The sequence below is a fragment of the Apteryx mantelli genome, chromosome Z (genome assembly GCF_036417845.1).
Source record: "Apteryx mantelli isolate bAptMan1 chromosome Z, bAptMan1.hap1, whole genome shotgun sequence".
NCBI lineage: Eukaryota > Metazoa > Chordata > Aves > Apterygiformes > Apterygidae > Apteryx > Apteryx mantelli.
In genome coordinates, this window is record NC_090020.1 from 30,378,225 (window position 1) to 30,392,946 (window position 14,722).

The window sequence follows — 14,722 nt, forward strand, 5'->3', positions numbered from 1 at the left end:
CTACTCAACATGGTCATAGTTAATATCAGAAATTTACTAGCCTCCCCCTCCCTCCCTCCCCCCCCCAAATCAATGAAAAACTCCCATCTCCAACAAACCAGCAGCACAGTAGCAGGTATACAGCAACCCAGAAAGGATCTTTTGCTGAAACTTAGAAATGGATCCTTAGAACACTTGTGAATCAAAAATAGGTACTCCTGGCTTCCTCTTGCCTGTTGAGGAGTATAACTTGGCAAGAGCCAGAACTACTGACTCACTGCTCTTTCCACAATATGAATAATGGTCTCTCTGGCACATATATTCATGTACTACATCAGCCATACGAAACCTATTGCCTTGTTCTTCACAGCTTTCTCACTCTTCATACACACACTGTATCCGCAAACAAATTAAACATTTCTTTGACATGGATTTGCTTACATAGTGGCTGGAATCCTTATCATCCACCTTTCTCTTTTTGATGTCATTGGTGTATTCAGGCCCATTCCTGCGTTTATCTGTGCTTCGCAGGCTGTCCGGGACCAACAGAGAATTACTCTGTAAAGACAAAAAACAAGGTCAATCAAAAAAATTCATTTCACGATTCCTCTGTATATGCCTAAAAACGCAAATCGGATGCGATAGATGCTTTAAAAAAGGGATACCTAGTCTTTCATTCCATTTAATTCAACTCAAAGTCCTCCAGGCAAACATGTATAGCTTCATGCATTCTAAAGAGCAAGCTTGGCTTTTCATTGCTCAACTTACCAAAAGTTTATTTCACTTGTCAGTCACCAGCTATTTAACTACTTAATTCAACTGAATTTATTGTTTAGGAGAAGCAGACTTGTTGTTTATTCACAAGCAGGTAAGAATGATTTTTTGGGAGGGGGGCATTTACAGACACTTAATAAATACAATCTGATTGCTTGCTTGTAGAACATCATAAATAAACATGGTTTTAGTATGTCTACACCTGCAGGAAGGGAGAGATATATGGCAACATGCCCTTTAACTCTTAAGTAACAAGTAAATACTAGATAAGGTTATCCAAGACTCATTTGTTAGCTGTGGAAAACTCAGCTGGATGCCTTCAACAAATTTACTGCAAACAAAGATCAAGTGTCTTTACTGCTAACATAACATTCACCACTAGGGTGAAACTAAGGCTAGAATGTTGTTTAATCAGATTTGGTCTGAAAAACTGAGGCCAATAGATACACAAGAGACAAGAGCAAAGACTAATCTTTTCCTCAAACCACATGGGCTCCCTTCTTTCAGATAGGCTAAGTACAAACTGTCGACCCAAAAAGAAAGGCATTTTAGATATTTTTCAGTCACATGACAATTTGACATGCCTGCATTCCCATCTCCGTTCCAGCTAAAGCATTAAAACATGTTACAATGAGTTCTTTTAAGTGCAGGATTAGCATATGCAAGAGGGCAATTTGTTCAGTGATGTGTTAATGCTGTGAACAATGCTGAATGAGTTGAGGAGAAAAAAAATCCTTTCACAAAGACCTGGTAAGCCTAGTTTCTAAAAGCCAAGTACATGCTTACATAAATAAGTATATTTTCATATAAATACCAAGTAAATACATATTTACATGTACACATGTATATCTCACAAGAGGAAAGCCTAATACCAACATATATGCTATAGTATACATGTAAGCCACAAAGAAAATATTTGTGTCTACCTAAGAGCCAGAGAAGTATTTACTCTTAATATAAGATGAACATATACTAATAGCCAGTGAACTATGCACTGAATGGTCCCCCCTTAAAACCTGAGGACACCACCATGGTAGTTTTGAAGCACTCACACATTAGTGTTCAGTCCCAAGGAGAAGGAAAACAAAATGGGGTACATAAAGCAATCTCAATCCTCTTTTTCCTACTTCAGAAGCTGCACTTTAAATCCAACTCTAAGTTCTTTTATTCATGACTATTCAAGCTACACAAATGCCAAGGGACTTACATAAAGCATATAGGAGGGTCTAATGAAATTCAGTATAAATAAGCTCAAAATAATGTCTTTACCACAATGTTTTGTAGCTAAAAGGTGGGCTTGTTGGATCACTGAGCTAATTGCTTCAATAAATACAGTCTGAATTTAACCCCTCATCTCCTCCCAAATGCACAAACTCAGGGATTCACTGTTTTAGATACTTAAACCTATCTCTAAGAAAAAACTTGATACTTATTTTAATATTGAATCCATAATATTGAATCCATAAAGCAGGAGAATATGTTAAAGAAGCATGCTGTCAATTCAAACTTGACCACAGATACGAATACTGCAAACGCCTTTTTATAAAAAGAAAGTCTTAAAGAAAAACTTCCCTTTACAAAAATCATACAAAGACTATTTCACTGCTGAAATGATTAGAATAAAGTCAAATGTAGTAAAGTGAATAAATAAGTTTCTCTTTAAATTGCTGAAATTAAGTGACCATAATGGAATGGTGGGAAGGAGGCAGCAGCTGGGAAGAATTTAGCAACCCTGCTATTTGAAGTTACTACATAAAAGGTGTAGACAGCAGCTTGCAAACTTTGGCATAAAATACATGTAGTTAACAAGAACCGAGGTTTTTTTTTTTTTAAATGTTATGTTCCTTTCATGCAAATACTTGGATAAGAGTCAACATGTGTCTACCTAGATAATGACAACAACATTCTGTACAATTTGTCTGCTAGAACTGCAATATTGAGAAAGATGTCTAAGCACTTAGAACTCAGATCTGATTTATATAAAACACAACTAGCAGATAAACACTCACACACTATCAGTTCCTGTAATACTCATTTATTACATCTAAAATCATCAGCTACAGTTAAAAAGCAAGACTATGAAACAGCCTTTGGGATGAACGTCTCTTTTCTGAGGACCAACTGACCAGCAACACCCATGACTTACAGCACCTGGAACATGCTGGATAATTTCTGTTTATCCTACAATATTTCAAAGGCCAAATAAAGATTTTTTGGTCTGATTTTTCCTCAAAAGCTTGAGGGCTAACCTATCGTATAAATATTATAACAACAACAACAAAAACTCCTGACAAGCCTATTCTGCAACATCTTCCCCTATGGACATATTTACACTGGAATAACACTGCTTTTCTCTAACTTATCAAATCTGTATAAGGCACTCTTCTTTGGAATCACAGTATCCACGCTAGAAGCTATTATAGAACAACTTACTTCACAATAGCTGTATTGACAATTGCAAATAAGCATTCTGTTACTTGGGCAAAATGGATCATTAAACTTGACAATTAAATAGATACTGGTTTTGTTTGTTTAAGGACTAAAAGGAAGTTTTAAAAACTGTGACCAAAATCAGATAAAGTACAGTTTTTGATTAAAAATAACTTGCTCCTGTAAACTACTATTGTAATTGAAATCATAAATTGTCTAAGATTTCATTTAACAATATGAAGCTATGCATCCTTGTAAGTATTGCTTCCAGTACATCCAGTACTTTCAGCTGGGATTGACATCTCTGATATTAAATCAATTTGTCTGAAAGATGCAAAAAAAAGTACATATATACATATAGGTCATTTTCTCAAGAGAAACTGCATGACACCAGTTTTCGTTTTGTCTTACTTTCCACAGACTAGACTCATAATTGAGGATAATCCTTGCTTTTATACTAAGAACCTAATTTATTAGGGATTACCAATATGTCTGCAGACCATGCATCTCAGATCAGAACAAACAATTAAAATCCATTTTAAGTAAATGTTTTATTTTTCCTCCAATGATTCAAAACTTATTTATTCACCTGAATCCCCATCTTCAAATAACTCTTGAAAGAAGAAAAAAGCTTAATGTAGCATTATTTCATGTCAGTGTTACCAGACTGCATAAAGGCTATGTAACAGGCAACTCAGGATCTCAAAGTGACTTTGCTGATAACAGAATTCAAACACTGAAACCACCAGTAGCAAATATGAAAGGAAAACTTAGTCATGGATGCACAGAGGTTCCCTAACAGGAATGTAACACACATTATTCAAATGCACTTCTTTAGCTGCCATGCCAATTCCCCTGAAGAACTATTTCCAAACCACAAATATGTTTGTCAGAAGTAGAGGCTGGGAGTCCACAAAACCTCATTTAGCCCCAGCTATAATACAACACAGATAACTCACTAGTGCCTACAGCACTGACAATTAACTTTATGATGATCACAACAGCAATTAAATAACAGAATTTACATCTCATCTGTCCTCGTGGTTCAACTACACCTGGTCGCAATTAAGACTTCTCTAGTGCTGGGTTCCCCCTTATCCCTCCTTCCCCCAAACACACACGCTTATACTTGCTCTGTGCTTGGTCATTCACTGACTCTCGGCACATCTAAACCAACTGCAACCACTGGCCATTACAGCCAGGTATGACAGCTGACTCAACTTGCACTTGTCTGTATTGCCAAATAGGGCTGTTACGATCATTTAATTACCACATTGGAGCTGAGCTGCTACACCATGCACCAGTACTATCTACAGATATCCACACGTACCCAGGAACAAATATAATTCTTTGTTGAGCAGGCAAAACAGGATCAGGTCTACCATGTACAATCAAAATAGCAGGTACCAGCAGTCCCACTGCTCACTGTCAGGACTCACAATGATATAAAGAATGTACAAGTTGGAGGACAGACTAGACATCCCCCAGCAAAGCATACAAAGATTGTACTCAATGAAAGAGTTATTCAACTCCAGAATCAATAACCCTCCTCTGCTGAATATGCTTCTTGCAAAACAAACCCCACACATGACAGCAAACCAAGAGTTCACCTATAAGGTGAATTGTTTTTGTTTTAAATTACTGGTGATGGAAAATTACCAACTGCTCCCACTTTTTATTCCTCTACTGTAAGTCATTTTTAGACTAGTATTTTTATATTACGAACATGAAAAATCTAGAAGCTTAAATGGATTTGAATCACCTTCCTTCTTGATTCAATACTCCAAAGACGTTAATAGAGAATAAATAAGACTTGGTTTGAATTCAGTATTTTGCAGCTAATGTTTGTCAAAATAGGGGTCAGAAATTATCCATAAATACTTAAGCTGGACCACTCCAATCCTCTCACCCTTTGTTTTGTAACTTATTTTACCAGCCCTCAACTCATAATGGTTTGTATCAGTTACATGCTAAACTGCAACACAGCATCCCACAGCTCTTCTGCATGCTTAATTCCTGCTGAAGCTACTTCATTGCTTGCATCCAAGGACTATAAAATTTGACTTATTTTCAAGTTGTAAAAAATGAAAATAAGCAAAAATCCATCCAGTAAAAAACCAAAATGCATGAGTGATTTAAGAAATTCAAGTTCCTCAGTTAAAAGCTGTACCATGGAAAAAAACCTACTTTCTGGACAAAGACGAAGAACCATACATATGTTACATTTGAAAAGTACTCTGAGCTTTCATGTAACTTGTTTTGCAACTCCCCCCCACCCATTTAAAAGAGTTAAAACATAAAACTCACAAAAACAGCTTGCATACAATATCAACAAAAAATTGGATTCAGCTGTGCATGCCCCCTGCCCCCAAGACTGGAAGGGAAGAATGGGATGGAGACCTAAAGACACAGAATATTTTTCTGCTGTAAAGAAATGAGCATCTGTTTTACAAAACTATAGCAGCATTTACACAAAACAACCCAGGCAGAAACAAATTTCTTTCAGATTTTATGAGCACTTCCTAAGTCTTTAAAAACACAAGCTCAATGTTTTTCACGAGGACAAAGACAAACAGCAACCTTACTGTGAATCACAAGCACACAAAAAGGTTACAATTCACTGTCTACAAATTATTACTGATGCAATAGAGCACTTGACAACATTTGCATTTCTATGCTGTCCAGGCAGAATACTAGAATGGTGGGAGGACAAGTGATAAATGAATACCTGAGATCAGTCTGACAGATGTTGCCATTGTGCTCTCCAGAGAAAAATGTGGACAAAGCTGACTTGCACTGATGTCTCCTAAAACTTTATTAAAGTTCATTTGCAAAACTTGCTTGCTTTGCTGGACTTTATTACCCGTAGCCAGACTGTGCTACAAGAGTAGGAATGGCTACATTCCCACAACAACATGGCTCAATTTTGGATGGTTAGAGTTACACCAGCCAGAAACCACCTGCCATTATCCATGCAGTCCTATACTTTCATTTTGACCAAACAATTTTAGCACTTTATGTGTGAAATATACTACTACTAACTGAAATACCATACAAGTATTTCATAAACATGCATTTATGAAGAACTTCAGGTTTCAGTAAGTAAAATGAAAGGTAAAAATGAAAGAAAGTAGTATAAAAAAGAAAAACCTAGCTCTTGCCATTTAAATGCAGCAAAAGTATATAAAATGGACACTGATCACACAATGCAGAACAATAATGAAATCCCTTACATATCTTTATATTTCACTTTACATTCAGTTACGAATACATGAGTTTCACTGCAGTATGGAAGTATTTCAAAACACATGATAAAGACTGTTGACTGCATATTTACCTAAAGAGAGTTTAAGACCAAAACCAGATCTCATTTTAAAAGAAGTCAAAATACACGTTAACTCCAAGTTATGTTAAAAACAGTTTAAAGTCAAACATCTAAGTATTAAATAACAATCTTTCAAGTTTGCAGATTTAAAGCTATCAGCTCCTATTGATGACACCGGAAGGTCGTGCCAAACATCTCTGATAAAAATCTTACTGTTTTTCTGCACAGTAATATCAGACATCACAGTAACTTTAGATAACTAACAGCATGGGTTTTTGTGTCTTCGATGATCAAAGCACATCTCTGTCAGGATTTTTGGCAGCACCATTACACTTAACATGCAACTTCCAAAACCAAATTTATCTGATCTTGATGACCCAAGTATTATATGATAATTTGCAAAATAAGAACCTACTGCTCAGTTAGAACAATACATAATAATTAAGCAGTCCTGCTGGTACACTTTGTTTACTTGTGATTTCTTTGGTATTATCCTTAAGATATATTTTAAATTAAAAAGAAAGCTATTAAAAAGGTAAGAGAATTAGAAAAGTACAAAGACTGAATCATTTCCAACTGACCATCTTGGCCACTAATTTGAATTTCACTTCATTGGTCAAATTATATGCATGCTTCTTTCACTAAAGATACCATTATTGTTAAAAAACAAGATCCTAACACACCAATGTACTTAAACAAGTGGGTAGCCTCCTGTTTAAGTTCACCAGTATTCAGCAATTACAGTTCAATTTAACTATAAAATATTATTCTGCACTGGGACCAAAAAGGAGTTATAATCACAGTAGCGTAGTAACCTGAACCCAATTCTAGGTCATACATTCCTATGGCAAAGTTCTTCTATGAACTACAGTCCCAGACTGTTTAAAGGATTTTTTGTTGTAACCCAGCATAAAAAGCTGGTTATATCACACCTACTACAGATAATACCCAAGCAAGCATGAGTCACACATATAGGGACAAAAGTAACTGCAGTGACAATCTGATGTACTTTTAATTAAATACAATTGAATGTATACACTAAGCTAAGCAAGTGATATTGCAAATGCCCACAACACAAAAGGTGCATTTAATTTTTGACAGCCCTCGCTTCATAGGCAAGATCTATACTCAGATATTTTCTTTGATGGACACCTGAAATTCAGACTCTGAATTTCACAGCATTATCATTCTGAGCACGTGAATTTTGAATTCAAACACCCTTTACACATTCGCTATTCAAAACAAACTGGGAGGGGAATAGGGTGAGTGCAGTGTGCCTAATTCTTTTCAAAAACGTTATTTGATGAAATTTTGTAGCAAAGTATAGACAGTCTGAGTCGGGGATGAGGGACAGGAAACAATAAAACAACCAACCCAGAAACCAAAGCCATCACACATAAAATGTAAACCTTCCTCAGCTCCTGAGAATCCTGCTCTTGGCCAACACCACTCAAGGACAAACATGCTTATAACTCTGAGGCTTCAGAGAAACACAGCTTTAAATTACTTCCACAGTTACACTGACATTAATAATACTGACACATTAAGCAAACTGAAATGAATGCCTCTTGCTTTGTAATTTGTAAACAGAGATTGCCTCAAAAGATATGCAAAAGTTTCCAGTGAGGTAATTCTTAAGCCTAGTACCAAAATAACCAACATTTACAAGCAATAAAACCAGAAGTTTAGTACCATAAAGCTATCAGTTAATAACAGTTCCTATTTTCTCTCTTTTCTAATTGAAAATAAGAAACAAATTATTTTTGATACTTGAAATGAAGTGAAAGTTGCACATGGCCATCTCCAGCAGGTTAATATGGTAACAGCACTCAAAATACAACAGTATATAAAAAAAAGAAAACTATAACAAAGTACTTCTTTGGCTGATTTCTGGATAAGATTGTTCTCAAGCCAATTCCATTACAGTTTCTATCTAGAGGAAAAGTATTTCTTGGGTAGTTACAACTAAAGCACAAATTAAGCAGCAAAGACATTTGTATGACTTAAGCAGATTCTGTCAGAGAAACTGCTGGGGCCAAAAATCCGTTCACAGCCATAACACATAAATTTTAAAATTCTCACCTGTTCTGCAACTTTAACTTCTGAAAATCCTAAAGGAAACATCTTAACTCCAACAATGAACGATACAAACTTTGCATTGGGGGTCACAAAGTACTGTTTGACTTGCAGCATTTTTTTTAAAGCAACAAAGTCTAATCAAAATTCAAGCGTCCCCAAAACCACTGTGCTCAAACAAATATATCAGATTCATACAAGCCCTCCACCCAGAAAATCTGCTAGTGTTCTGCATAAACCAAGCGATATCTTAATAGAAAACACATATGCTTATTATGACGAAAATATGACTAAAAGGAAAACAAAACAGAAGGACAAACAGCAAGTTTTGCTTATTACATAATGTAGAAGTGGAAACATTAGCAGGAGTATTGGTACTTACTGTGCCTGGCTCTCTGTCTGCTCCCGTAGTAACCAAGAAATGCACAGACATGCCCGTTCAGACACAGAGGCAAGAACAGAAATAAAAAAGGGGGGAAAAAAAATTAGAACACAAGCCGCGAACAGTTTTAAAATGGCTTTTATTTATATAAGTCATTGCACATTCCTAATACAGTGATTTCCTGAAAATTACAGTATTTTGTAAACATGATTTACAGTTTAACCATACACAAAGCCTAGTTTTATTTCATGACAGAATAAATTATTTTCTTTTCAAAAATTAGTCAAGTGCAATTTTGCCCAATATTTAATTGCGTACTAGAATTTAAGCCTATGAAACTAAAGTAACAGATGCAATTATCTAAACTTTTTGTTTGAACACATTCACTTCAAAAATTTAACTTTTCATTCCCTCTACCTTCCCACCCAGCCATTTAACAACATTATTTTCTTTGAAAAAGTTACCCAGTTATGCAGTTTAACAGTTTTCCACAATATGGTGCAGGCCACTGGTGTTACACTAAGCATTTACCAGGATGTCAAAATGCCCTGCAAACTATAGAGCAGGAGACACTTCACAATCCCCCATTTCAAATACTGAAAATTTCCAAGCTGAATTTTGCTTCAGTGGTATAAATGCAGACATTTTTAAGTTTGCCAACAGTTTGTTCTCATTCTATATAACTCGATTTCTTTATAGATGCACACAATTTGCAGCAATGCGCAAATCTGACAATGTCCTAATCAGGCCTGCCATGCCTCTCACCTCTGTGGTGTTCTGCATCGTGATGTTTCTTGTCATCTTTTATTGCCAAGTGAGACTGCCCACCCAAAGCACTAGAAAGGGCAAGAAGGCCAGCACTGCTTCCAAGCGGAGGGATTCCAGGAGGCTGAAGTCCTGATGGATGTGGTGTTAGAGGCACTGGAGGTCCATGGCCATGGGAGAGATGTTGAGCCTGCAACTGCTGCTGCTGTTCCCAGTGGCATCATCATCCCCAGAAGAACAATGTGTAGCACACAGTTTGGGAAGGAACAGGGAGAAAAAGTTTGGTTAGTTATTGAGAATCAACACTTTTTTTTTTTAAATAACACTTTTTTTTGTTTGTAAATCTAGCTCCTTTCCTCTTCGTCCCATCACATTATATATCCTGCACTATACCATACTGCAGAAATGCTGCTTGTGGAAGACTGTGCTTATGTCCCACAAAGCATAAAAAGACTAGCTTGATACTCATTCTGCAGCCTGAAAAAAGGTTTTATTACAGTAAATTGTTTGATTTCGGGCAGCCACATCCTGTCACAACTTTACTAGTGACAAACAGCAGCAGCAAAATTCCTAAGAGGGGAAAAAACATGTTTGATAAGATTGATAATTATTAGCAAGACTGATATTTTTACTCCATACCCCACCATTTTGAAACAGCAGGTTTGCTTCTATTTTGAATAATAAAGAACATCTAAAAGACACTGTTCCATTTCATATGTTAACTGCAGTTTTTATTCTAGCTAAGCTTTTGGAAAAAAACTGTTCACGAACCGGGTTTAGGAGCCAACTTTGAGCTTATAATACAGATATTCCAGATAGTGTTAATGAGCTCATCGAACTCCTCACAAGGAATATGGCATTAATGAAGTAGAACATCTCCTGTTTCAAAGGCAGCTTGCATGATCAATTCCATCATGAGTGGACATAAAACAAAGTAACCAAACTAACAAACTAACTTTCAAGCAATTTTGGAAACAGGTTGCTTATAATGGAATGACTTTTCCAAAGTATAAATATTAGGTATTTTCTAATTAAACCTGTTATGGTTTTATTAACATTTTCCTTTTATTAACATTTTCCAAGTTCAAACTAATTTGTCCAATATGCTCAGCACAGATGTCTTAGACTCTTTAGAAGATTATGCTCCAAAACGATCTTTAGCTTGGACATAAGCCTACTTTAAGTTGCTACAGGAAAACAGATTTTTTGCCTCTCGCCACTGTCTCGTGCTTGTGCCGCTAGGCATGTGAACACAAGACAGAGCATGCAACTTTCCCTTGGCCATGCTCTACCACCCATCTGCTGAAGGTAGGCACCATGAGAAAATATCAAAGCGAAGCCTAAGACAAGCAAATGGCTGAACAGGATGATCTCAGCTAGACACCAGAGGAAAAGGAAGGAAGCTAAGACTCTGAGCAAGGCCCAGTAAGGAAGTGTCCAAGGCAAAGATCAACTTTAAAAAGCTTCCCTTCCACAGTTAAGAAAACAAAACTGTATCACATCTTAAGTTGACATACCTAGAGTCACTGTACATTAAAGGATTAACTATAGCAGCCACATTCAGGTGGATACAAATATCTACTTCACAAACAGTTATTTTCAAAGGTACCCTCTAATGTAACTTTCCACATTTCCTCCATTAAGTGGTAATGTGGTACTAGACTTCTGTTCTGAAAATTGCCAGGCAAGAGGAAAGAAACTTGGAAGGAATACAGCAAAACAAGCCAACAGTCTGACCTACTGAAGGCCAGGGCACTGTAAGAGCAGGCAAAGTTAATCCTGGACTACTGAGAGTTACTGAAATTATACCAATACCTAGACAAAAGCTCACAATATTTCACAAATTATTCCAAACATACTCAAAATAATCGAAAATATTTTATCATCTTCTATAGATCCAAAAAGTCTTTAAAAAACAATACCAGCATAATACCTACCAGCATATTAATGACATTCTATTACTTAGATAACTACGGTACCCCTCCACTTTCATTTCTTATACCCCCATCCCAAAACATGCTTTGAACATGTTTATGAATTCCTCTAGGTACAAGTGACTAACACTGAAGAATTCTGGACTGCATCTCCTAAGCTTTCACTTCTCCACTGCCCCCAACTGTAAAGCAGCTATCTTTTATTTATTTTTCATATAAGAGGGCAAATTTTAATTTGCCATAGACCCTCCAGGCAATTTTACACAGTGATGAGTTTACCAAAGCTTTAGCTTCTCAAACCAAGTTTTAGCAATTCCTTTTCCAGCGCAGCATAGAATGCAGCACTAGTCTTCAATGCAAGATATAGCATGTTCTCATCACTATTCTTGCCAACTCTTAATAGAAGCCTAAATATCTTTTAAAAGCAATGCTAAAAAGGTAGTATTTTTTATTTTTTTAAATATCTGTTTTTACACAAACACACAGCCTAACATTTTGAAGAAAGTATTAAGAATTATTTTTTTTTAATTTGAAATACTTAAAGCAGTAGGCCAGCTTCTACAAAATCAAGACTAGATCAAGCAGCTATTGTCAGTGAAACTTCATTTTAAATACCTTGCTGCTTCTTTAGAAAGATCAGTAAGAGCACTAAGAAGTCCGACAGGGCTAGTTTTTTTGATCCAGCTGCTAAAGAACAAAGAGGAGGTCTCTCCTTCTCACAGACTTTATCAAGACTTCAGTAGTCTCCAGCATGTTCTCTCAAATTAAGTGACAATGTGAATTCTTGGCCAGTTCTTCCAGAGAGGTGGCATCTTAGTCATTCCTCTCCTCTTTGACTGCTTGGTCAAAGTCACTGAGATCTGTCATCCGCACTCTAGCCATCAGACAACATGCATCAGCAGTACTGCACTGTAATCATAGGCTTGGTCTTACTTGTCCCCATTTGCACTATCACATTGGCTTACACATTGTGATGTGCAATTGGCTGAGAACAAAAAGTGATTTTTCACCTCCAAACTGCTATCTTGGAGGGAAACCTGCTCTTTCCTTCACAAGGGGGTCAGGTTAGCTTGTTCACAGGGCAGGCATGGGAAGGCCAAAACAGGGAAACGAAAATAAAATGGTTTCATTCTTGCCCCTATCACTCCATGAAGCCTGTGAAGATTACTTTTTCCTTTCATCTCTTGCATGGTTTAACTAGCAACTCTTGCGGGTTTAACTAGCAAACATGTTAGCCAACATGATTTCAAGAAGTGTAGTCTTTACAAATCAAACTGTTACAGACATGTTACCTATGGTTACCTTGGCTCTGCTTTGTAGCCTACACGCAGTTAATATATTTCAAAGGTCTCAGAAAAGAGGAACATCAATTGAACTCTAACAGGTTCTGAAGCTGAAAGTACAAGACAAAAAGGGCTATATCCTGTTTCTTTGATAGGACTGAATATGAATACTGGGGAGCAAAGCCCGCAATGCTCAGTTTAAGATGCAGAATAAAATACAAAAGCCATATTGGAAAATGCATTGCTCTACATAATAAGAAACACCTTGGAATCTTAGCAAAATGGTTACTAAAAATACCAGAGAAAAATGAACCTCAAAGACGCTTAAATATATAACTACGTTAAACTGACTTAAGACTGAAAACCTGATCACGGTCTTTCATGCCAATAAAAGTATGCTGTGGTTTACCGTTTATTATCTGAGGCTTGCCGCTCTTTAAGACTTATGCATACTGATTTGTTGTTTATATGCTACCTATTCATAATAGGCTGCAAGTTCTCCTAACATAAAGACAACCCTTCCCAGGAGTTCATGTTCTCTTTTTATTTATACAATTAGAATTGTTGAAAGTATATTTCATTCTCTTTCTAAAATGGGGAAGACTAGTACATGCTGCACACAAAGGGAGAAGTAAAGACCGAGGAGATGGATAACAGCAGTGCTCACCAGATGTATCTAGTAACTAGGCATTTGCCATATTAGATCCTAAAAACAATTATGTTATGCATATAATCACTTTCCTGTCACTTCAAAGACACTAATGCCTGCTCTGTCACCTTTTAAGAGCTCAGCAGCAGTGAGATATAAAACTGAAGATGTTGGCAGCAGTATCATGGTCCACTAAGCATGTTCATTAGCACTTAATTAAAAACTAGACACCTGCCATAAGAAATGTGCTCAGAAAAGGATGAGTAACAGGTCTGTCTTACTACCAATTATTATCATTATTTGCAGAGCAAGGGCTGTGTCCAGTTTCGGAGGGAAGTGGGAAGGTGGAGAAGAGTGCAATGAGGCATACATAAGCAACTGCACTGAGATAATGAACCACAGAATTGATTTTAAAAGCATCTCTACTTCATCCACCATTTTGTTACAAAAACGTTAAGTTCTTCATGTTTGCAAAGGGAGAAAGGGAGGGGCAAATTCAGTTAACTGTCTATAAGCAATTTTTATTGCCTCAATTTTTTTCCCCAATATCCCCATAAGCAGGCTGCAAAGACAGCATGTGAAAAGCATGCAACTCAGCAATTTTAGAGGTAGTACAGTTCTTCATTTCAAACATCCTAGGCAAGTTCTAGCTATAAAGAACTTTAACTAGGACTCAAAATTTGGAATACAGTTTTAATCTCTGCCACAGACTTCCTAAGGCAGGGTGAGTAAGTCTTTGACAAAGGCTTCATATCGATAAGCAGTGACATTTGCCTTCTTTTTGTTCCTTGCCTATTCAAGTGCAGAGAACAAGCTCTTACAATTCTCCTTCCTACCACTTTTAAGCAGCTCTGTTGGGGTCACCAGTACCTACAGGCTAGTTCAATTTTAGTTTCAAATTCTTAGTTTTAAACAGAGCATGCTTCTGCTCTTAAACAGATTGTGATGTGCGGTTCAGTATCTGTTCAGTAGCACTGAATTCAAATTCAGATGTGGTTGCACACCAACAGTGGAAAACATTACACCTGATCCCAAACTACAGCAGCTCTCTTCTCCAGTGCTGAAGTGCTAACCAAACAGCTGAAGGGATGAAGAGTTTTAAAAATCCTTAACAGCACCATCTCC

General features: G+C 36.7%; 1 protein-coding gene across 4 annotated transcripts in view; it reads right to left on the reverse strand.

The window, feature by feature from the left end:
• The window catches only part of LOC106491611 (TLE family member 1, transcriptional corepressor), a 161,565-nt gene that overhangs the window by 22,459 nt on the left and 124,384 nt on the right, over nt 1-14,722 (reverse strand). For all 4 annotated transcript variants that reach the window (XR_010887000.1, XM_067316378.1, XM_067316377.1 and 1 more), the window contains 3 exons: nt 9,732-9,936; nt 8,967-8,983; nt 421-537 (listed from right to left, as the gene is read on the reverse strand). Coding sequence is in view for 3 of the 4 variants with exons in the window: in XM_067316378.1 (XP_067172479.1) it covers nt 421-537; nt 8,967-8,983; nt 9,732-9,936 (339 nt within the window). In the remaining variant the exon portion in view is untranslated. The remainder of the gene's footprint in view (nt 1-420; nt 538-8,966; nt 8,984-9,731; nt 9,937-14,722) is intronic.